Source organism: Armigeres subalbatus, chromosome 2 (assembly GCF_024139115.2).
Source record: "Armigeres subalbatus isolate Guangzhou_Male chromosome 2, GZ_Asu_2, whole genome shotgun sequence".
Classification (NCBI taxonomy): domain Eukaryota; kingdom Metazoa; phylum Arthropoda; class Insecta; order Diptera; family Culicidae; genus Armigeres; species Armigeres subalbatus.
In genome coordinates, this window is record NC_085140.1 from 416,823,819 (window position 1) to 416,848,835 (window position 25,017).

General features: G+C 39.5%; 1 protein-coding gene across 1 annotated transcript in view; it reads left to right on the forward strand.

The window, feature by feature from the left end:
- LOC134213413 (uncharacterized) overlaps positions 1-25,017 on the forward strand; it is a 391,718-nt gene that overhangs the window by 147,679 nt on the left and 219,022 nt on the right. The window contains exon 2 of the mRNA XM_062692452.1: positions 10,891-11,732. Within this exon, the coding sequence (XP_062548436.1) occupies positions 11,652-11,732 (81 nt within the window). The 5' untranslated portion in view covers positions 10,891-11,651. The remainder of the gene's footprint in view (positions 1-10,890; positions 11,733-25,017) is intronic.

Here is a 25,017-nt window from a genome sequence, read left to right on the forward strand (position 1 = left end):
TGATATAATTTTTGTTATTTTAACAACTAACCAGCCAATTTTATAACACATTTTGTTACATTATTTTTCTGAAATAAATAACTCCCCTTGTTATAATTTTGTTATGCATTCTTGATCGGGTCATGTAAGGATATTAGAATACAAGTGGAAAGCTAAAATATTTAATTGGTCTATGGAAGAAGTCTTACACTTATACCCATTATTTTATAAAAATATGGATATTTTGAATGTAAACTCAACCTTTTTTACGGCACATTTTCATACGTCACTTCGTTTTACGCCCCTGCTTTTACGACTGCTTTTAGGTAATCCAACAGTAAACCTATTAGTATGCAACCCCTAAAACAAAGTAAAAATAGCATCTTCAAGATTTGCCTTCAACAAGTGTTCCATTCCAGGTCATCCAAGTATTTCCTGGAGTCTACATGCCTAAACAAGACCTTAAGATCTACACACATAACCAAAGGGTTGATATCTCTTTTAGAAACTGGTCCATGTCCTATCTCATCCATAAAACCAAATTGGATATAGTTTCAGGTCATCCAAGAATTTCCTGGAGTACAAGCCTTAAAGTCTACACGCATAACCAAATGGCTTTCAAAATTTTACATTCATTGAGGTTGTTTTCCGCTGTAAATGAAAATAAGCATAGCTCATAAGATATATGGGAAATTGACCTGAAATTTAACGTAATATATGGCTCTTCAAAATATTGTCTGAAATCTTCGTTATTCTGTGACACTTTGCAATTCAAGTTAAGTTTATACACCAAGCTTCCTATAAGACGTTGTTGACCTTTGTAGGCTTTCGAGCCTCTTCAAAGGAGCTTTCCAAGCTTCTTGAAAGGAGGCTTCCGAGCCTCTTGAAAGGAGGCTTCCGAGCCTCTTGAAAGGAGGTTTCCGAGCCTCTTGAAAGGAGGCTGCCGAGTATCTTGAAAGGAGGCTTCTGAGCCTCTTGAAAGGAGGCTTCCGAGCCTCTTGAAAGGAGGCTTCCGAGCCTCTTGAAAGGAGGCTTCCGAGTCTCTTGAAAGGAGGCTTCCGAGCCTCTAGAAAGGAGGCTTCCGAACCTCTTGAAATGAGGCTTCCGAACCTCTTGAAATGAGGCTTCCGAGCCTCTTGAAAGAAGGCTTCCGAGCCTCTTGGAAGGAGGCTTCCGAGCCTCTTGGAAGGAGGCTTCCGAGCCTCTTGGAAGGAGGCTTCCGAGCCTCTTGGAAGGAGGCTTCCGAGCCTCTTGGAAGGAGGCTTCCGAGCCTCTTGAAAGGAGGCTTCCGAGCCTCTTGAAAGGAGGCTTCCGAGCCTCTTGAAAAGAGGTTTCCGAGCCTCTTGAAAGGAGGCTTCCAAGCCTCTTGAAAGGAGACCTCCGAGCCTCTTGAATAGAGGCTTCCGAGCCTCTTGAAAGGAGGCTTCCGACCCTCTTGAAAGGAGGCTTCCGAGCCTCTTGAAAGGAGGCTTCCGAGCCTCTTGAATAGAGGCTTCCGAGCCTCTTGAATAGAGGATTCCGAGCCTCTTGAAAGGAGGATTCCGAGCCTCTTGAAAGGAGGCTTCCGAGCCTCTTGAAAGGAGGCTTCCGAGCCTCTTGAAAGGAGGCTTCCGAGCCTCTTGAAAGGAGGCTTCCGAGCCTCTTGAAAGGAGGCTCTGAGCCTCTTAAAAGGAGGCTTCTGAGCCTCTTGAAAGGGAGTCTTCTGAGCCTCTGGAAGCCGTTTAAAAGAAGGTTTCCGTCGGCAAGAGGCTGAGCCTCTTGAAAGGAGGCTTGAGCCTCTTGAATAGAGGCTTCTGAGCCTCTTGACAGATGCTTCTGAACCACTTGAAAGGAGGCTTCTGAGCCTCTTGAAAGGAGGCTCTTGGAAAGGCCTCTTGAAAGGAGGCTTCCGAGCCTCTTGAAAGGAGGCTTCCGAGCCTCTTGAAAGGAGGCTTCCGAGCCTCTTGAAAGGAGGCTTCCGAGCCTTTTGAAAGGAGGCTTCCGAGCCTTTTGAAAGGAGGCTTCCGAGCCTCTTGAAAGGAGTCCGAGCCTCTGGAAGCCGTTTAAAAGAAGGTTTCGGTCGACAAAGGTACTCCCAGGGGTACCGCTGGTCTACAGCGTAACCAAAGGAGGCTTCCGAGCCTCTTGAAAGGAGGCTTCCGAGCCTCTTGAAAGGAGGTTTCCGAGCCTCTTGAAAGGAGGCTTCCAAGCCTCTTGAAAGGAGGCTTCCGAGCCTCTTGAATAGAGGCTTCCGAGCCTCTTGAAAGGAGGCTTCCGACCCTCTTGAAAGGAGGCTTCCGAGCCTCTTGAAAGGAGGCTTCCGAGCCTCTTGAAAGGAGGCTTCCGAGCCTCTTGAATAGAGGCTTCCGAGCCTCTTGAATAGAGGATTCCGAGCCTCTTGAATAGAGGATTCCGAGCCTCTTGAAAGGAGGATTCCGAGCCTCTTGAAAGGAGGCTTCCGAGCCTCTTGAAAGGAGGCTTCCGAGCCTCTTGAAAGGAGGCTTCCGAGCCTCTTAAAAGGAGGCTTCCGAGCCTCTTGAAAGGTGTCTTCCGAGCCTCTGGAAGCCGTTTAAAAGAAGGTTTCCGTCGGCAAGAGGCTTCCGAGCCTCTTGAAAGGAGGCTTCCGAGCCTCTTGAATAGAGGCTTCCGAGCCTCTTGAAAGGAGGCTTCCGAGCCTCTTGAAAGGAGGCTTCCGAGCCTTTTGAAAGGAGGCTTCCGAGCCTTTTGAAAGGAGGCTTCCGAGCCTCTTGAAAGGAGTCCGAGCCTCTGGAAGCCGTTTAAAAGAAGGTTTCGGTCGACAAAGGTACTCCCAGGGGTACCGCTGGTCTACAGCGTAACCAAAAGGCTGATATCTCTTTTTTGAAAATGGTTCATGTTCATGTCCTTTTCAATCCATAGAATAAAACTGCATACGCCTTCAATAACTGTTACCAGATGGTTTATATATTTTTAAGTGGCTCCTGCTTTATTTGATTCATGAAATCAAATTGGATACGTCTTCAATAACCTTGCAATTAAAGCCATCCAAGAATTCCCTGAAGTATAGGCTTTGAAATCCACACACGTAACGGTTTGTTATTTTTTTTTAAATAGTTCATGCCCTATTTGATCTAATAAAACCAAAATAAATAGCTATTCCCCTCTAGGGGCTCCAAGAATCACAGGAAAATCTACACGCGTAAATAAAGGTATGTTTTTAAATGGTTCATGCTCTGTTTAATTCCTACGCCTGGAGCACCCCCACCCCTTCAATAACCGTTCCGTTCCAGCTCATCCAAGAACTCTTTGACATTCCCAGTGTCGCATCGGACCGAGTCAGACGCATTTAGTTTGGATCTCTTCACGCGAACTCGATCAAGTGCTTTTTAAAGTTTACTTTGCCAAATAAACGGCACCGAAGATTCGCAAGGTGAATTCCTGGCGACCAGAAGGAAACGGGCTGTAATTGGTAAACTACCAATCGGTAATCATTACAGCGCCGTGAATATCAGCATTCGGACAGAGCATCATCCATCCACGTACGACGACGTTCGTAGGCACCTACAATGGCAGCAACAAAACGGCTAAGAACCTATTTGCTATGTATTGTTTACATGCGGTGGAGTTGGGTACACTTTATTCTCTTCAGAAAGAATCGGAGAGTGCAGAAAGAGTGGTCCATTAAAAAAAAAAAATTTCTAAATAAATCATTTAAGTTTTTTTTTTTCTCTTTGATACATGGACGATTTTTTTAGGAATCAAACGTGACTTGACGCGTCGTATTGCGAAAACTTCCATCAGATTAACCGGAACAAACTACATATAACTGCATCTACATTTCAGGACGCAAATGCTATCGCAAAAGACCAATTGTATAGTGTAGAATATTTGGTTTATGTGCCCTCGCGGGATGTCGAAATTGAAGGCGTTATCAACGCAGCTAGCCTGAATTGCAAGGAAGTACTTGCAGGAAAGGTCGTTTGAAGAATGCTTTGGAATCTACCGTGGACATTCTGGATTGCAAGGAATTGCATTCAGCAGCTATGGTAGATGGTAAAAAAGTATATTCGAAGTCAGGTTCGCTACGGGTAACGTTTGCCGGTTCGATACTCCCAAAATATGTAGATATCGAAAATATGTTGTTTCCGGTGCGTCTTCTTGTACCCAGGGTTTTTAATTGTACCAACTGCAAACAGTTGGGGCACACTGCCGAGTTTTGCGACAACAAGCCCCGTTGTGGCAAATGTTTTGAAAAGCATAGGGAGGAGTCCTGCCAACAACAAGCTACAAAGTGCGCTTATTGTGGCATGGACCCTCCCCATGGTATGCAAGAATGCCCGGTGTACAAAAAGCGCACCCAAAAGGTGAAGCGTTCGTTGGTACAGCGCTCCAAGCAGTCGTATGCAGAAATGGTGAAGTCGCAAGACACATCCGCAACTGCCAACGGCTATTTCAGCTGCCGTTCAAGTAAGTGATTTTTATGATGTCATTTCCATAGACGAATCAGACTCTGACCTAGCCGATATGGATGATTCTGCGAAGGTACACGTACCCGAAAAGAGGAAGAAACTGTTTTCCCCGGGATTGCGCCGTAAGAAAACAAAAATCATCCCTAGAAGCTTGCCGAAATCTGAGGGTAATGGGGGATTATTAAAAATTTCGAAGCAGCCTGTCTATACTGCTCCTTTTGACCCATGTTGCAGTAAGACATTCCCGCCATTGCCTAAAACTGATGTTATAAAGAAACATCAGTCAAGGAATATCTCTGAGCAGAAAACTGCTACTCGCACTTCCAAGAAAAGAATCTCTTACAAGCGAGGATTGATATCCTTTAAAAGAGCCAGTTCGCGAGAAGCGCGACCCCCTCTTCTATCGATATTCTCCGATTTGGATGAAATTTTCAGGGTTTGTTCATATATGTAAGAGAAGACATTTTGCAAATTGTCAGATTTTATCATTGAAGGGAAGTGGGGTAAAATGACCCTTCAAAAATTATTGTTCAAGAATCACCAAAACCAAAAAATGCAATAACTTTGGCAATAAGTGACCGACTTTGTTTAAAGTTTGCACGCTTTTTCTACTCAATTAGTACTTTATACCAAGTGATTAATATGGATATAAAATTGTTTACTTTAGGAGAAAATAGACTTTTTCGATAAAAAATGGTTGTTTTTCCAAGGGGAATATTTTTCACCAACAGATCTAGAATAAAAAACTAAACTCGCAAGGCAATTGAGGAACTAAATAGCTTTCATCTCATATATAATTCAGAAGCAACAACTCAAGATTTTTGAAGAAAATCGCAATTTTCTGCAACACTGTTTATTCAAAAGAAAGTTCGCACAAATTTTTCCGATCTGGTGAAAACCAGACACTGGTATCCAAACTTTTTTGTCTAAGTTGAAATTAAAAATCAGGATTTTCCATTAGGGAAGTGTAGGGTAAAATAGTCCTTTAAAAATAAATGTAAAAAAATACATCAATTTTTTATGTGAGTTCTAGCAGAAAAAACATAAGTTTAAAAACACTATTTCTTCTTCCTTTCAAATCATCTAAATTTTGCGTCTCAATAGATACGTATATCCTTCGCTGATCTATATTAAATAGCAAACTATTTGCAGAACAATTTTCAACAGAAGTAAAATAGGACCAAAATAAGTGCCTTAAACATTAGCACATCTTTCGCAAACTGAAACAAAAATGAACGGATTCGACGAAAGTGCTGGTTGATATTTTTTTGAATCAGCTACAATTACTGTGGGTACCGGTACTGATGTTGCTTTTACAGCTATGCGAAAAAAACAATTATTCTTAACGGCAAATGAGCTGTTGAAAGTTCGATAAAAAAATGACCGTAGACTGTAAACTATTCTAAGTGTGTATATAAGCCACGCTCTATAAGCCAGTATAAAGCATGTTTGCACTGTGACAGCGTTATAGTCGCACGTACGAATTTTTCAAATGCTTACAGCAGGGAATCAAATTTTCTTGGATGTGCATGCGAAACAAACGACAAAAGCGAACCAACGACAATGCTTTGTTTTTGTCGAAGATAATAATGATGAAGATCCGAAAAATTTTGACGGCAACAAATAAGAAGACAATTTTGTTGCTAACTTTTCATCCCTTTATTTTGCATTGTCTCTACAGAAAATTTCGGGTTCATGTTATCGTAGTTTCTGCTTTTATAGAAATATTCGAGAATCTAACTCTGAGTACAAAAATTGCATCGTATTTTCGGAAATATTAGAGCATGCAAGGCAAATAATTCTTGTCATATTGTGTTCGGATTCTGATAAAGGCTTGTTGCGATGTGCCTTTGTTAGTACCAAACTCTGCTGATGACAAAGGGTATATTGTTGGGCATTGCTGGAATATTGATTCCCTGGCTAACAGTTATCTGGAAAATCAACTGCTGTGGCTGTAGATTGCAAGTTTTGAACTCAAGGACAGCTTCGATGACCCAGGATGTCCCAAAACCATCTTACCATGTCTCCTGATCTTCTGGAGTATGTTATGGACATGGTTGCATATCCAAGCTGCTAGTGGCGAAAAAAGCTAGTGTCGTGACTGAAGATCGCAAGTTCGGAACTCCAGGACAGTTTGGATGACTCAGGACAGGATATCCTAAAACCATCTGACCATGTCTCTTGATCTTTAGGAATATGTTGTGGAAATGGTTGAATACATATCCACGCTAGAAGTGACAAAAAAGCTCGCGTGGTAACTGTAGATCGCAAGTTCTGGACTCAAGGACAGTTTAGATGATCTAGTACACCCCGAACAAATATGTTTCAACGTGTTTTGTCATTTCTCTAATATGAATCACAAAAACAAATGGAACATATCAAGTTTACTGGGTAAAATCGCACGCAGAAGAATCTTGCAAGATTGAAACAACTATTTCGATTGTTGCACCAAACTACGTGCATATTGTTGTTTCAATCTTCAACATTGTTGTTTCAACAATGATTCATTGCTTCTTTCAATTGAACATTATTGTTGTTTCAATCCTGCATCGCATGATTTAAACAATAATAATATCGTTGTTCTGGCAACTATTTCGAAATATGAAAAATCTGTAGAAACTGATCAACATAAATCATTCTGTCTACAAGAAGTAAGTATGGAGCAGAGGTAAGGTGGATGACTCTTACTCCCCTTGTAACTAGTTCGATTCTGCTTCTGTCACATTTTCCTATTTTGTTGATGTCATCGTAGTGTCGATAAAGTAGTTTCGTAGCATTTTCGAAAGTGAAAACAACCATAAAAATAGTTGTTTTCTGATGTAACATTTGACAGTGACAGCTGAAAAGCATGGTTGAAACAAATATATCCGATAGTTGAATTAACTATCGCGTATGGTTGATTCAACCCTATTTGTGGTTGTATCAACCAAAAATATTGTTATGCAAAAATATTGTTGATTTGAAGCAGAATCAGGTTGATTCTACCACATATTTTTCTCCGTACGGGCCTGAAAGGGTTAAGTGTAATTTGATTGGTTTCAAGTTAGTTATTTGGCAGTTTGTTAAACCTGGTGAAACATAAATTATTTAGCTACGCGTGGTGCATGCTCATTCTGTTTTTGACCCTTCCTTCGAAAGTGTCTATAATCACTTTGTATGCTATCAAGGACCGATTTAGTTTGTTCTGGATTATTTAATATCAAGGTCTATAAAAATTACAAGTTTACTACCAGCGTTACGAAAATTTCTAACCATGTGGCAATAGCTATTCAATCCGGCGACCGCCTGATTGATAGGAACCTTGATCTGTTACCCACCTATTGTTGAACAATTGTTTTTATCTTTATACGCCTAATCGCAGTGGGAAGATGAGTAGTTTTATCTTGTTGTTTGCCAATACTCCTTCGTAATCGTGTGTGAGATTTTACGACGCAGCTAGGAAAAAATAAACTCAAAATGCATATTTTGGTAGGCTGCTGTGTCGTCGTCGTACGCATATTTGTCCCATGTTTGCTGGGATTCTCATGTACATGGGACAGTTATGCGTATAACGGCAGTATGATTCTACATCAAGGGTATTTCAATCTTATGATTTGATTTGGACGAGAATTTCCCCTTAACCCTATACGCGTAGCGCATCAAATTCGCTTCGGTTGACTCATCGTTGCCAATTGATACAGATCGGTTTATTTGTAGCATAGCAAATAATCGACTGCAAACGGCTAAGATAATTTTAAATTTTAACTAAAGGCACAATTTCATTTCTGTTCACCACATGGTAACAATACATTTAATAGGTTCTACAATCAGCATTAATTAAACATCACACAAGAATAAGCAAAATTTGCCATCATATTCTGTATGTACCTTGAGTTTGGGTTTGATTCGCCTGCCGGTTTTACACATCTTGTAAAGAGCGTGAATCTGCCGGGAATGCTTTCACTATTACCGTCGGCATGGTCTAACGAGTGGATTAGATAATTGCAGAAGCGATAAATTTGAAATGCTAAACTCTTGTGCCTGGTAACCGACTACTAATCTCCAAGTAAATTTATTTTTTATGGAAAGTTGTACCGCATTCCGTAAGATTTTGTTGCAGATATATTTATTGTGTTTATGGGGAACAGCAAATAGCCAGAATTGTACATGCCAAGGGAATGAAGTCATCGTCATGAAATACTTTTCATGAATAACAACTATACTTAGCTGTGTAGAAAATTGAAAATGTTTTGTCAATTCACATGTAGGTTTTTAAGTGGCCGTAATTCCTAGGATCTAAGAGCTCTGCAGAGTGGATACGTTTGTGTATTTATTGACAGTTTCTTCAACGTATTGCGAACGTATCCATTCCACGTGGTCCTTTAGAGTGAAAGTTCTTTAGTGAAACGAAAACGTAATTTTTTGCGCCAGAAATGTTTTTGATATTTAATAATAAACGTGTATTATTAATTAGAATCATTCTTACAGCGTTGGTGGCGATGTGGTCATTTAAAGAATTTTGCCAAATATGGCTCCACCAGCTTTACTTGGTCGAATCAGATTAGAGTAGGAGCGCATATGCGTTAAAGTGTATGCTGAAATCGCGAAAAGATCACTATTAGAGCTTACACGGCAAAGTTATTAGCATTCTTAGCATTTTAAGCAAATTTCGTTTCTTTTACACTAGAAAAGTAATAAATTCACTCATACAACTTCAGTATGTACCCATATCAATAACAATCAAATATAAAGAATTAACCCTTCTCTCAAAAAAAAAAAAAATATTCGATCGACTGATTTTTTAATTTATTTGAGGTCGACTTTTCAAAAATCAATCAATTGAAGCGCTTTTTCTCTGATTATTGTTACCAAAATTTTCAGCAGTTAGTACATGCGATAGCAACAAACAAAAAGTCGAAAGCACCCTTTTTGTGAATGTTAAAGATATTATTGACTCACATATTATTGATAACGAAACATACATCATAGTTGAGGTAAATATTAATAAAATGTTATCAGTCAAGTGTTGTTCCAGTTCCAACCAATCAATATTTCGAATCAACGAAAACATTTTATTCCGTACCCAGAAAAAACTAACGATTGCTTGATTTCTTGTTTCCTATACTTCGTTTTTTGGCCAAGAAAAACAGGCCATGGTTGCCTAAGCTTTTATCTCCGCATTATGCAAAAATCATATCAACCTCACAGTTCTATAACCGGTCTTTCACATTTTAAAGAGATTCGCTATTATCTATAATATATTAAAGAAAAACAGCTTCGCATTCCTTTGATAAAATAAGGTTTCTTTTCATTAATTCTTTTGACCTTCTTCCACATGATTTACGTTCCAACATATAATCGTTTCCATAACCGTATAGATGTTTGCGAAAAAATGCTAATCTCGCCTGATTTTTAAAAACGTCCAAACGACCAAAAGAGAGGCTCTCTTTGTTTACTTTCTTTTTCGATTATTACAAAGCCATATTAACATCCACATCGTAATTTTTAGCAGAGATATGAAGAAAATAGCTTTATTTAGTGTGCATAGCTGATATCAGCAAGACAGCGTAATGAAAAAGAGTCGCATAATGACGCAGTAGGAGTTCAAGACCTTCATAACTCGAAGTTTTCCCAGACAATTTTGACAAGCCAAATTGTATTCATCAGATTGGCAATACTACGCCGCATATTAGCATTAGTATTGCGCAGTTCGTACAAATTCATAGGTGGTACAAGCCTGGACTATGACTATGAGAACTATGAGACTATGAGGACTATGAGAATAGAATCACTTACATCCGTTGACTTGGGACTAATTTCATTATCTCTTAGATAAAGGCAATGCATTCTCCAATAGTCAAGATCTGCCCTGGCTTGGTAGAACGTGAAACAAAAAAAAAGAACTTTATGAGAAATATGAAGTAGGAAAGGGACGAGCCTGGAATTGAACCCGACCTCCTGCTTATAAGGCAGAAGCGTTAGCCACTAGACCACCGAACTCGTCTATCAATACAACGCCACATATGTTCAAAAATGTATACATTTGACAATTTGATATTTTTATTATGGACGTTAGGCATCAAATGCGCCAAAGAACAGCCAACGTGAGTAGTATGCTTAACGTCCGTGCTACCTTACGTCCAATATTTCTAACGTATCCAAGCCTAAAATTGCGCAGCCGTTCAGAAGGTAAAATTGAGGTCCTATTATGCTCAGTAATGGAAGCATGTATTCAGTTCCCACAAGCCTCTGTGTTCCTTAATAGTCCTAAATCAACAATAATTATTTCATATGGTCACCACTCTGTCTACTTACTACATAATGAAATCTAATGTCGTCTCCACAGAAGAACAACCGGAAATTGCCTTTCCTTCGGCAATGTTCCATAAAACCCGAATGAAATTGATTCTAACTGCCCCGCAAAAAAAAAACAACGATCAACGTTCTCGTCAGTATTAAATAACATCGTTTTTTATTCTGTCTCTCACCCTCATTCTCTTTCCAGAAACCTTTGATCACAACAGCTTGATCCGGACCGATACCACCAGTTCAGCGCCATCGTCACAGCAGAAGTCGTCACTCGAAACGCAGCAGCGGTCGATCAAGTTCCCATCGTCGCCGGTTCGCCGTTAGACCACTTTTGAGATCGGGGTTGCTATTTACCAAATAGCCACACTTCAATATGGATAAAATCTGCCTCATCTGGGAAAGGTGACAGCACCTTTTCCGTGACCATCACCAGACGGACGGAACGGAAGCACTAACCGTTGGCTTTTCCAGTGAACGAAAAATGTAAACAATTCCGCGAATGAAGTGCTACTTAAGGCAAACATCATGGCCAAAGTTAGCCGTAACGGCTCTCTAGCTGGGGACGGAATTTTGTGATAGTTGAAATTCAAATTTGTCAACACTACAGTTGAAGGAGGGAAGAAGGTGCCAAGTAGGAGCTAACTAAACGGCAACCGAAAAGCCGGTAGAATAAATTAGCGGAAAATATTAATAAACTTTGTAGGTGTGCCGTGGCGTGTGCGTTAAGTTGTTTTGTGTTTTTGCAATGCGGTTAAGCGTTGAGTGTGTATGTTAAGGTGCAACTTTGTTAAAAGAGCAAAATACGTGAGACTGCGCACGTGGTGAGAGAATAACCGCTGCATGCAACCGAAAGCAGAAAGAGAGAAAACGCAAATTTCGAAGAGAGCGTAACCGGCTTAGGTGTGGTGAATAAGTCGGTCTAAGTAAGCTAAGGAGCCCGACGCTAAGCTAAGCACGATGAATCCATACGCTGAGCACAACGTCATCCGAGCGCCATCTTTGAAGCGTGGAAAGAACGACGAGGGGCTTAACAATCGGGTAAGTACCAGTGTCTTGACTAAATTTAAGGTAAAGTTTGTTAAAATGAAGGTGAAAATGTTGTATTGAAAGCTTTTGACAGTTATCCCGAGCCAGACTTTCTGACATCATACAATTTATTGCAACTAAGTAATATGAGAAAGCCCATAATGAAATTATTTCTTGTGGGAAGACTGGAGTTTCACCGTCAGCTGGTTGAGGCAGTTTTCTGGGTCAGTTTTGAAACTCCGACTGACACTCTGGGAAATGGCACTAGAGGCAACCTTCTTCTTCTTCTTCGACTAAACATTTTCTTAAGTGCGCTAGGTTCGATGAAGTAGAAACGTTCGGTGCAATGGCGTACTATTCACTCCATTCACTTTTTCGTGATGTTGTGTTTCTGGAGTTTGAAAGTGGGACGGTGCAATGCGGCTAACTTGTAATGCATTAGTATATATGCGCGTGCGGATACGCGATCCACACGTTTGAATTTCAATCAATCGAGTGCAGTTGAACTTGGTTTAAGGTGAATCGATTCTGATTTAAATTTTATTGTCACCACAAATTCATACGTTGCAGAAAGGTAGCAAAACCTCAAGCAATGTTTTTTTTGTGTATTTAGTACAATATGTGATAAAATGATTTCGTTGATCGTTGCCACAATCAACCATTTTTCAATTTTGAAATCATTCATTTATCCTTAAGTTTGGTATGGTTCTCTTTCATAAGTCGTGTCAAACGCTCTCCTTTCAATTAATGCTGCATATGCTACCAACGATCGATATCAAATGGAGTAACGGTCGCTGGCACGAGTCGCATTGGAAGTGAACGTGAATTAGGTTGATTGGCACGGAGATGGCTAATTTAATGACGGGAAGCGTATTTACGGGTGCGATTGGACGTGTGTACGTTTGTGCGCTCGGAGCATGTAATATTAATTATGATCGTATTCAATTGCCATACTGCGCGAGGAATAGTTATATATGCAAAGGAGAATTACGTTAGATGTAACGCCCTTATTAAATTTTAGAAACAAATAAAATCGAATGCCTAGTCCGAAATCGTTGAAAACCAGATTAATCCAACTAGCGTTGGTGGTGCCTTTTTCACTTTTTCATTCAGTATTCAACGTTGGCAGCTTCGTCGTCGACTCGTGCTTGTTTTGATCAAATGCTTGGCAATGCAGGCACAAATTCTCACAATAAAATGATCGTTGTGTTGTTTTGCTCCTAAAGGGTTTCTACCCACCCAGCAAACACAAGATCGTATATCATAGTGGTTAAGTGTACAAAGTGGAGGCCATATACGTACACTTTACATGCAATTAAATGGAGGCATGCGCCTATATCACCTTCACCTTGTACATTTATCCATTCGCTATGTGCAACTTTGTTTTTTTTAACCTCCTTAATACAGTTTACTAGCTTTGATTGCACTTTTATATGACAGTCACATGGTAAGCTCGTTTTATGTCAAGATGCACAATGCCACCTCAGGTTCAGCAATTTTAATAATCTCCGGTATAATAGGCTCAAATTGGACATTCGACACCTTTTCATGGGCAAATTAAAATGACTCATAATGCCTTCTTGGAGAAAAACGGTTATACGGTGGACAGAGAATAGATTCTGAAACTGTCATAGAAGTTTCGATATGAGAAGCTTGAATATGTAGAACAGCTGAAGAACTGGAATGAAACAGAATGCCTGGAATCTCCTTCCTCTCCCTCTTATTTGAACAGAGGAAGACATTATTAACGTCCCACCGAAGCCTCAAACATTTTGAAATAATATGAGGAATCGCTAATGAAAGTTTCTTTTTAGAACATAACTGGTTATCCGGGTGTAGAGTTTTTTTAGGTACAGTAGCCGTTCGATAACTGCAAAATGTTTACTTTTCAGTTAACGAATGCCGTTCGATAACTTCAACGCATTCTAGACGTCAAATGGTTGTCAATCGACGTCAGATGCAATAAAAGTGCATCTAAATGTGCAGCGCAATGCAGCTGTCATTGAGTCTGACATCAGTTTGAAGTTTAGCGGTCCGATAACTGAAAACTGTTGCAACTATCGAATTGCAGTTAAATGACTTGCAGTTATCGAACGTCTACTGTACTTCTATAATCTCAACCGTTAAATGACAGCAAAAAAAAATTCCATGACAAAGTGAAAATTTGCCAAAAAAAAAAAAAAGAATAGGAAATTGCCAATAAAGAAATCACCACCAGGGTATGAGCAACAAATAAATATAAAATTTCCATAAATGAAAACTTTCCATGAACATTTGAGAATTTTCCACAAAGCAAAAATAAATTAACACTTTTTAAAGCAGAAATTGCAGTTACAAAAGAAGATTTTTTCAGAATAAAATCGAAATGGTCCGCAAAAAAACAAAATTTCTATAAATAAATCAATATTAGTAATAAACAAGTACAAAATTTTCCAAAGATTTTTTTTCCATGAAAAATTTAAAAATTTTCACAAAATAATCGATGAGAGCAATAACAAATAAGGAATTTTACATGAAAAAATTATAAAATTTCCTATGAACTTTAAACGCTTTTGAAGAAGGGGACATCTTTGGAAAAATGCTCAGTTTTATTGCTTTTTTATATTCCTTTATGAAAATTTTTAAATTTTTTCATTGCTTTTTTGCAAAGTTTTTAATTTTTTGTGGGAAAAATATTTATTTTGTTGAAAGTTTTGTAATTTTTCATTGCTAATATTGATTTATTTATGGAAATTTTGTATTTTTTCCGTGGAACATTTTTATATCTTTATGAAAAAAATCTTCTTTTATAATTGCAATTTTTGCTTTTAAAAGTGCTAATTTATTGTTGTTTTGTGGAATGTTTTCAATTGTTTATGCAAATTTTGCATTATTTGTGGAAATTTTATATTTATTAATTGCTCATACCCTGATTTCTTTATTGGAAATTTTCTAATTTTTTATGGACAGTTACTAATTTTTAAGTCATACAGTACAAATATCGTCGCTTCTTTCTGCTAACATGCATGCTCACTGCTAAACAAATCATAAAAATAAGAAACAAATAAAAAAAACTTTTCATTGCTTTGTATTTGATTGGATAAACATGGGAGCTATGAGATGAAGTGCCGAACAGTTTAAAAATAACCATGTGCCTTATTAATTTTCGTGTGAAAAGACGATTGATTTCCCTTTCTGTTACATTTTGGCATATCGTTACGTAGATTCCAGGAGTAGTGAAACTAGTTACGTGGCCATCTTTTAACCTGTTGCACTTTGTGAAGGAACTATCAGTCTTCCTTTTTCTCGGTTAATTGACTTGTACAACCGTTTCATGGAGTACAACATCAGTACCATCAGAATGGCGACAGGTAAAATTAATAGCTATTCAAAAGGATGATTTTAATTTACACCGACTGATTGCCATGCCATGTATGAGAAAATTATTGAAAAAACGATCCTTTCGAGAATCGATCAATAGGTCGAACAAAATGCATTACTCTTAAATACTTAGCTCAAATACAAATACTTAGCTCAAATTCTAAATACTTACTTCATCATCATCATACTCTGTAGAACGAATATTATTTCTATTTTATTTTACAATACGGCTTTTCCTGCTGCTTCCTCTCAGCAGCTAATAGTCACCAAATCCTGCTGGAACGAATTCAATATCGTTGTTTGCGTATTGATTTCAGCACTATACATTCAACATGAGCCTGGATATGCTCGCTGTAGTCACTCCTTCAAAGCACCGTTACTGGGAGCTCTCACTAAGAATACATATCAAATGTGGGACAAGTGACACACTTGTCTTAGCCACTAGTCACTAGCCTCTTGCAAGCAAAACATGTTGCAACATTTTTTTTCTTATGCCTTCATATTTAAATTTCGTTCCAAATACTGATTTCTCAGTACCGTAAATACCGGTTCTCACAGGTGTTTAGTACCGGTACTTTCGGTACCAAAAATTGCCGGTATTCCCGGTATTTCCGGTACCGGTACTACCGGTAGCACATCCCTATCTGTAACCCCTAAATGTCCCAAAAACAATCCTTCGATAGATCTGGAACATCCGTAAAAATGGCTAATTCCAAAAGTTCGTCCCAGAGCTTTGTATTTTTTTCATAATAATAAGTATATCCAGGCGAATTGAGCCTTCTGGTTCGAGTGAGCCTTCTGGCTCGTGAACTGCAGAAGGTTGGAGTGAACGTGGCTGCTATTCAAGAAGTCCGATGGCCTAGATCCGGAGAACGTGAATTCCGAGCCGTGGATCCCACGACCAACACTGCATTCAAGTATAACATCTATCACAGCGGCGGTGAAAAAGCAGAGCATGGAGTTGGTTTCGTAGTGATGGGCGAGCAGATGAAGTGAGTGATGCGGTGGAAACCCATTAGCGAACGAATCTGTGTGTTGAGGATACGGGGCAAATTCTTCAATTACAGCCTAATCAACGTTTACGCACCGACAAACGATAAATCCGACGACGTGAAGGACACGTTTTATGAATGTCTTGATAAAGCCTATGGAGAGTGCCCAAAGCATGACGTGAAAATTGTTATCGGAGACGCTAACGCTCAGGTCGGTAGAGAGGACTTTTTCCGTCCCATAATCGGTAGGAAGAGCCTTCACTCCGCTACCAATGACAACGGCCTACGGCTAGTAAATTTTGCTGCTGCCAGAGGGATGGCCATCAGTAGCACCTACTTTGCACGAAAGAACATCCGAAAGCACACCTGGAGATACCCAAATGGTGGAACTTGCAATCAGATACATCATGTTCTGGTGGATGGGCGCAATTTCTCGGATGTTATCGATGTGCGGACATTCAGAGGTCCGAACATTGACTCTGATCACTACCTCGTTGTCAGTAAAATTCGATCACGGTTGTCAACTATATCGAACGAAAGATCACAGCGAACGATGCGTTACAATATCCAGCGATTGTCGGCGAAGGAGTATCGGCTGAGTACCGCCAGAAGCTCAACGAACGGATAAGTGCAATCAACGTTAGCGACAACATTAACGATCTATGGGAGGTCGATCCGTGGAGCGGTGAGCACAACAGCACGAGAAGTGGTAGGCACTGCACAGAGGCGACCCAGGACGGGTTGGTTCGATGTGGAATGTTAGAGAGTGACAGACGAGAAGAACGTTGTCAGAAGCCGGATGTTGGTGTCGGGTACCCGATCGAATAGAGATCGGTACACGGAAGCAAGAGCAGCCGAAAAACGAACCCACCGCAGGAAGAAAAAAGAGTACGAAGAAGAAGTTATTAGTGAGGCGCAGGAAAAAATGGAGCAGAACGATATGCGGAGGTTTTATGAGTCCAGAGATGAACCAGCCTCGGGCTGAAAGTCTCCTAAATAAAGACAAAAAACAAAAAAAGGTTTTATGAGTCTGTCAATGGCGTGCGGAGAAAGACAGCGCCATCTCCCGTCATGTGTAACTATCAACAAAGGAATTTGCTGACAGATAAAACTGAAGTGGCTGCCAGGTGGAAGCAGCACTTCGAGACTTTGTTGAATGGAGGAAGTGACATTGCATTGGTGATCAGAATAAATATTAGCGACGATGGACAAGCTGTGGAGTCACCTACATTAGATGAGGTTAAAAAAGCTGTTAAAGAGCTGAAAAACAAAAAGGCTGCGGGGAAGGACCAGCTCCCGGCTGAACTTCTCAAACATGGCAGTGTGCAGCTTTATGAAGTTCTGCACCATATTATGTCAAAAATATGGGAAGACGAGGAAATGCCTGCTAGCTGGTTGGACGGCCTCATTTGCCCTCTCTTTAAGAAAGGGCACAGACTGGAGTGCGCCAATTACCGAGGAATAGCCCTCCTTAATTCGGCGTACAACATTATGTCCCGTATTCTGTTCAACAGATTGAGACCGCTTGAAGAGTCCTTTGTCGGCGAATACCAAGCAGGTTTTCGTGAGGGCCGATCAACGACGGATCAAATGTTTACCCTGAGACAGATCCTTGATAAATTCCGGGAGTACAACTTGCAGACACATCATCTGTTTATTGATTTCAAGGCGGCGTACGATTCAGTGAAACGGAATGAATTATGGCAAATTATGCTTGAACATGGTTTTCCGGCGAAACTGATACGGCTGATTCGTATAACGTTGGACGGATCGAAATCAAGTGTAAGGGTTGCGGATGAAATATCGACGTCATTTGTTACCTTAGATGGATTAAAGCAGGGTGATGCACTCTCGAATCTACTGTTCAATATAGCGCACGAGGGAGCGATTAGGAGAGCTGGTGTGCAAAGAAGCGGTACCATTATCACAAAATCGCATATGCTCCTGGGATTTGCGGACGATATCGATATTATCGGAATTGATCGCCGTGCCGTGGAAGAGGCTTTTGTGCCTTTTATAGGGAGACAGCGAGGATTGGACTCACGATCAATACCAGCAAATCGAAGTACATGGTCGCTGGCAATCAACGTGGGTTCATTAGTGGTGATGGTAGGCGAAATGGTGCTGGATGGTGAAAAATTTGAAGTGGTAGAAGAATTTTTGTATCTTGGAACATTAGTGACGTGCGATAATGATGTTACTTGCGAGGTGAAAAGGCGTATTGCAGCTGCAAATAGGGCTTATTACGGACTTCGTAATCAGCTTAAGTCCCGTAGTCTGCAAACGAAAACAAAACTCGCGCTGTATACTACTCTGATTCTTCCGGTGGCTTTATACGAGAGAGACATGGACGTTAAAGGAGGCTTATCGAAGAGCTTACGGAGTGTTTGAGCGTAAGGTGCTGCGTACAATAAAGACGGTAAACAGGAGAACGGTATCTGGCGGCGTCGCATGAATCACGAATTGTACCAGGTGTATAAAGGGCTGAATATTATTAAGCTTATACAACACGGCAGACTACGGTGGGCTAGTCACGTTGTTCGTATGCCGGAAGAACGTCATGCAAAGATAATATTTAGTAGAGAACCCGGAAGAGGCCACAGGCTTCGTGGGAGGCCGCGTACACGATGGTTTTTTGCAGTTGAAGAGGACCTGAGGGCGCTCAATGTTCAGGGTGACTGGAAGCGATTGGGCCAGGATCGAGTCCAGTGGAGGAGGATACTCTATTCGGCGTAGGTTCATCGAAGAGCTGTAACCCATCAAGTATCAAGTAAGTATCCAGGCGAATTATGGATGCAATCAATAATGAAAAATATCTGTGACCTACAAATGCCATAAAAACGGTCCCCCGGAAGATACGGAACATCCGTAAAAGTGGAGAATTCACAGCGATTTTTTTTCGTAGCCTTCCATTCTGGCAAATTAATAGGGAAAGTCTTCTGTGACCTTCAAATGCTTAAGAGACGGCCCTCCGGTTCATTCGTATAAATAGTCAATTCCAAAAGTTTATCTCAGAGCATCGCGATTTTTCGTAACCACCTATCCTGGCGAATTGTGTTTGCAATCAATAATAAAAGTCTTCGCTACTGTACGGTAATGGTACTTCGGAATATCCGGGATATCGGGTGTATTATAAACTGCACAAAAAGTTGATGAAACAATGAACCATGCGTTTCCATATTCCTGTATGCTTATAAAGCTATGTCCATTTAGAATCCGGAATCATTTATTGTATTGCAGCGTCACGGAAAGTGACCGCTGCAAGAATTCTTTTACAGCCGTTTGTCTACCTAGGCGCCCACTTGCTGTGGTATAAATTTCACGAAGTTTCATGCAGCGTGTCAAAAATTATTCCAGATGGAATCCGAAAGGAGAAAAAAAAGTCTGCACACCCACGTTGATAATCCTGTCATCGACGATGGAACCTACGTCAAAATGGATTTCGGACAGCTTCCTAGCCAAAAATTCTACATGGTGACGGCACGAGGAGTAGTTCCTGCGAAGTTTAAGTTTGTTTTTTGGACAAACTTGGAAAAAAAATGGATGATTTTGGCAAGGGATATGCAACTGTGGGACATTGACCTAAGTGTTTGTGACGAATAAGACGATGGACTCGAAGCTGTACAAGGAGGAATGTCTCAAAAAACCGCGGTCGACCTTCCATAAAGCCCATAAAGGTCCTGTGAAGTTTTGGCCAGATTTGACGAGTTGCCACTACAGCCGGGAAGTCATCCAGTGGTACCGCGATAATAACAAAGATTTCATCGATAAAAACATAAATCCACGCAACTGCCCACTGCTCCGGCCCATCGAGACATTTTGGGCAGTAATGAAAAACAGCTCGGGACGCGACTCAGATGACCAAAATGTGTAGCAAATGTGCCAAGGAAGTTGACTCCGGAGGTGTGCAACTTTTGATGAGAGGAATAAAGAAGAAGGTGCGAATTTTCACTAGAAACAAGAAGAAATTATTTGTATCAATATTTTTTCCTTAAAGTACAGTGAATTACCCTTGTTTTGATGTATAACCCTTATTTGTACGTCAATCCGTTACCGAGATACAGATGATTCTATTATTCCGGATTCTTAATGGACATAGCTTTATGATGAACATGATTAAAACATGTTGGCATAAAAAGTATTAAATTTCCAAAAGTAATGGAAGTACGAACTTAGCGTCTTCTACGAAGTTTTTCAAGAAAAGCTTTGCTACAACTTTCGTAAAGACACAAACCTAGTATGTTATCTAGTCTAGTCTACACATACACAGCCAGTTCGTGAAAGAATTCTGGAAAGTGATAGATTCGACTACATCTACCTCTTTTCTTGTCAATATTTTTGTTTGTGTATATTAATAAACCTTGTATCTTTGCTTGTATGTTGTAAAGGAGAAAAACATATTTTTTTCATCTCACTTTTGGGAGGATCAATCATTAAGCTGGATATCTCCAATTAACTCACTATTACGCTAAAATGTATAATAAAAGAACTATTAAATAAACGCGTTCAAAAACGATTTGAGCTTGCTTGCCTTTAGTGACACTGCGGCGCTACTGCGTTTTCTCGTCAAATCAGCCAGAGTGGGCATTCTTTCTATTGTGGTGAATACCACCCTTAGAATCTCTATGAAAAGGCGGAAAAGGCGATCTGAAGCAGAAGTACTAGAATGGCTGGCCTTACTAGAAATTGCTGCTTAGCGTAATACAGTGAAATCTTCTAATTCCAGCACTAACAAATCGGTTCAATAGTTCAAAAGTTATATTTTGTTCAAAGGTAGTTTTCGAAAACGAGTTTTGATCACCCTTTCGTGAAATTATTCACCTTAATGACGAGATATCGAAAGAAAGCATGGTAAGATCAGCTTCCAATTGACATATTTTCTTCCACGCCTGCTTCCGATAGTATCTGCTCAAGTTCGGTCACGTAGACTCCTCCCTTTGTTCGGAGTATAGAAACACTGAAAAAACACCGATAAACGTGTAATTTTTGTTTGTCAACGGTGGTTCTAAACTTGATTTTTTATCTCACTTTTTTGATAATAGATTCATTCATTTCTTAGACTAGGTGCTACATGTTGGGTCAAATCTTTTAAAAGCTTTATTTAAGTAATTTTTTAATTATATACAGTTCATTGCTTTCTGTTTGGTCAACGTTATTAACCCTATTTGCAAGTATATATTTTTACATTTTAATTTCTGGTTGAATTGAGCCGTACAGAATTACCGATTTTTCCAAAGTTGTACCGTACGGTGGTTCCAGATTGAATTTAGGCTTGAGTTCAAGGTGGGTATTACCAGTCAATTTGAATAGAGGAAAGGAGCCCTTCGCCCTGACCCACGTAGTATGCCCTCAACTACCAAATATGTAGCATTGTAACATTATTGTTGCCTTTTAGTCAAGTGATTTTTGGGCATACCTTCAACAATAAGTTATAAGAAGGTTTCTAAGTAAAGTTACCATGAATGCATTAGTACTAATAGTCGTATTCGGAAATGTCTCCATTGGAATCTAGTATGATCTGGTTCACCTCTCTTATAGCCATATAACAGAAGGTGCCATTTGTATTCTTCGGATTGTCAAATCATAATAGTTCACTTGTCCGAGGGGTGTTTTTTCGACCGTATCGTTCATGAACTGTAAAAACCAAAAAAAAAATGAGAGAACAACTTAAACTCACCATTAATTCCGCTTAGACAACCCGCTCACACTTTTAGCCGTAATTACCAGTCGTGTCGAGTTTAAATTATATCCATATATACATTTTTTCGTACTTATATATCAACTCCATAACGCAATAGTGGCAGCTATGTCGATGCCGACACTGACTGATGCCAATCTGGATGGAGAGGATGAAGTTAAACATTGGCCTCTCAACATATGTATGCTCAGCTCGGTCGGTACCGGTTTTTCCCTTTCATTAAAAGCGGCGCTGAGCCCCCTGGTGTGGGTAAGAAGCGCACTGCACTCAGTGCCTCTAATCAGCTGTTTTGCTTCGGATGGAAAATCCGATTCACGGGAACCCAATTTCCAAACAGTCCGTGGTGGTGGTCTTGAGTTTCGCTGGATGGCTCCTTATGCGACGAATTGTCGCAAAGAGTGTAATCGCCTCGTTTCATTGCATTCTGCACTTTTTTTTACCGACAGTACGAGTAGTTAACTCGCTGAGAGTATAGGTAATTGTGTCCATGTGCAACAACATTGTCACGGTGTGCCTATAACCGTAAAAAAATATATTGAATCGACACTTCGAAGCATTGATATGCTTTTTTGTGTCTCCGTCAACATCATTGATATTATGACACGCAACTTTGATACTACATGTATCCAGTGGCGTTTCCCTAGCCTCAATCTACCTGTGCACTGGATTAAAATTCAAGGAAATTTTGTGCGTAAATGTATAGAATAACTAGATTTTGATCAGTTTAAACGATTCTGATAATTTTATTTTCCATTTGGGCTGTAGAAAAATCAAAATTTACATTTTTCGTGTCAGTGCACAGGTAAAAGGTGAGGTTACGCGACGCCACTGCATGTATCTTCAAATGTCACTTATTGAATGATTTGACAATTTTCGGATTAAAACAATTTCAGGCCCACCGGGACCGCACATGAATCTATAGGTGAACCACCACCGAAGGAGTTTTTCCGCGACGGACGCCACGGCAATGATTACAGAGCGTGGCGGCGCTCGACTCTCGTCTCGTCGATTGTACTGGCTCAAAAGTGCGCCCCATCATGACTGTGCACTATAGGATTTCGGGCGGTCATTAATCGAAAATGTCATGTCTTCCGAATTATTTTAAAATATTTTCTCTCCATTGTCAATACTCTAATTAAGAGAAATTCTGAATTTGAAGTCTCTAGGTGCACTAGTTCCAAAGATATAAGGTGGCAAAGTCAGAAATGGGTAAAAAAGTTAGCAAATTTTCTGAAAAAATATTTTATTTTCAACTATTTATTGAAATATTTTTTAAATGTTTTTCTTCAATGTTAATACATCATTACAAAGGTTATTGTATAAGCTTTTAAATGGTGTGCAAAAACTAATGGTTACACTGTGAAAAAAATTGAAAAAAATGCGGAAGCAATATTTTTTCCAAAACGACGCTATTTTCAACTTTGATAGTGAAGAACTTTTTTTCCTCAGGAATCCCGGGTTCTTTTATGATACACATCAAGGACAAAGCTTCGACTAAAATGTCCCGAAAGAATTTCTTGCCAGTATTTGCAATTAACAGAGTTAAGTCACTCTGATTTTTTTTCATTTGTTTTTTACCGTGTTTTGCCTCTCTCGTACTCCAAGGTTAATGCTCATTCCAAAACGAATGTTTGATAGAAGGCCCGGAGACCCCTAGTGGTATATATCAACTAACTCAGCGCGAAGAATTGAGGTGATGTCTGTATGTGTGTGCATGCGCGTCTGTATGTATGTGCGCAAAAGAACGCAATCGCCATTTAGACACTTATTTGTGTCCGATTTTCTCGCAACAAGTTTCATTCGACGGGAAATCTAGTCCCATCGTTTCCTATTGAAAATGGGTCAGACTGAACTATGCGCTCAAAGGGTATGGTCAAAATACATTTATTGGTAATAACTTCGACTTTATTTATAACCATTTGAGCTCATTTAATTAACTTTTCAAAGGAGTAAATGAATAAAACCCCAATGCAATGCAGCACAACGGTAACGGAAGGATTTAACAGTTCGCTCATATATTTCCTGTCAAATTTTACTGTTTCCGTCGCCATTCCGCTGAAATGCGTTTGGGGCTTGAGTGGTTTGAGTCATTCTCTAAACCTAATTTTCTGAGCTATTCATTAGCTACTGATGGAGAACTAAATATGGGATTTCATAATATGTAAATATTTATAAATCTCCTGGAATCAATAATTCCCGACATGTTTATTGCAAAAGTAAAGACGAACAATATCTTAGTTAGAACGGAGCGTATGAAATTCCTGCTAGTGTTCATGAATGTCTGGCTAATGGTAGGGAAATATTTATTCACTCATCTACACTTTGAGGTTCACTGGCTGAACAACCAGCGGAAAGTCAATATAAACAGTTGAAGAAATTTAGAACTCATAATGCAAGAAAATGATCAAGAGAGGCAAATGTTGACATTTTCCTTCGTGCCTTACATGAATCAGATCCATTTTAAGCTCGATTTGGATAACGAGGAGACGTTGGAAAAAATTTTTCACTTAGTTATTCTTATGCCATGCGTAATTTTGTAATATTTGAAGATTTTCAAAAGTTCTTTATCTTCTAATACTTTAGATGAATTTATCTCATCTTCCATCGTTGATGGAATTGAAGAAAATATCATTGAAGACTTAAACCTTGACACAGAAAAGAATGATGCTGTATATAACTTGTAGAAATCATGAAAACAAATCAAAAGTAATTCAAATAGTGTTGTTATTTAAATTAAAAGAATTTTGCTTTTCGGAAGAATGGAGCATTCTTACATTCCACAATGAATGTCCACATTTTTGAGAATATATTAATCTCATTTTTGAATAACTTGTACACGTAAAATGTCATGGGATTGCGATTTCTAATTTGCTAATACCCTTTTTCAAAAGTTATTTTCAATTCTGATTATTTGATTAACATTTAATGCTTTATGATCCTTCAGATCCTAGTACTTTGTCAAACAAATTGTTCTAAATACAAATTGTGAGGCATGAGAGTGAGAACAAAAAATATCACGGAATGTCATGAAATTAATGTCATTTAACATGATCGCCGCCATAATGTCCATAAATTGCTGAACTTAGTTTTTGTACAGCCCCCTTCCTTCTCCTTAAGAAAACGCACGAAATTTCAACTTCCCAAATAGGTTTGCTTTGTCACGTTAATCGAACCTATGAAAAAAATAATTACGTAATTCATAGACGATCCCCAAAGGGGGGGGGGTTGGAAATTGTATATTCATGCT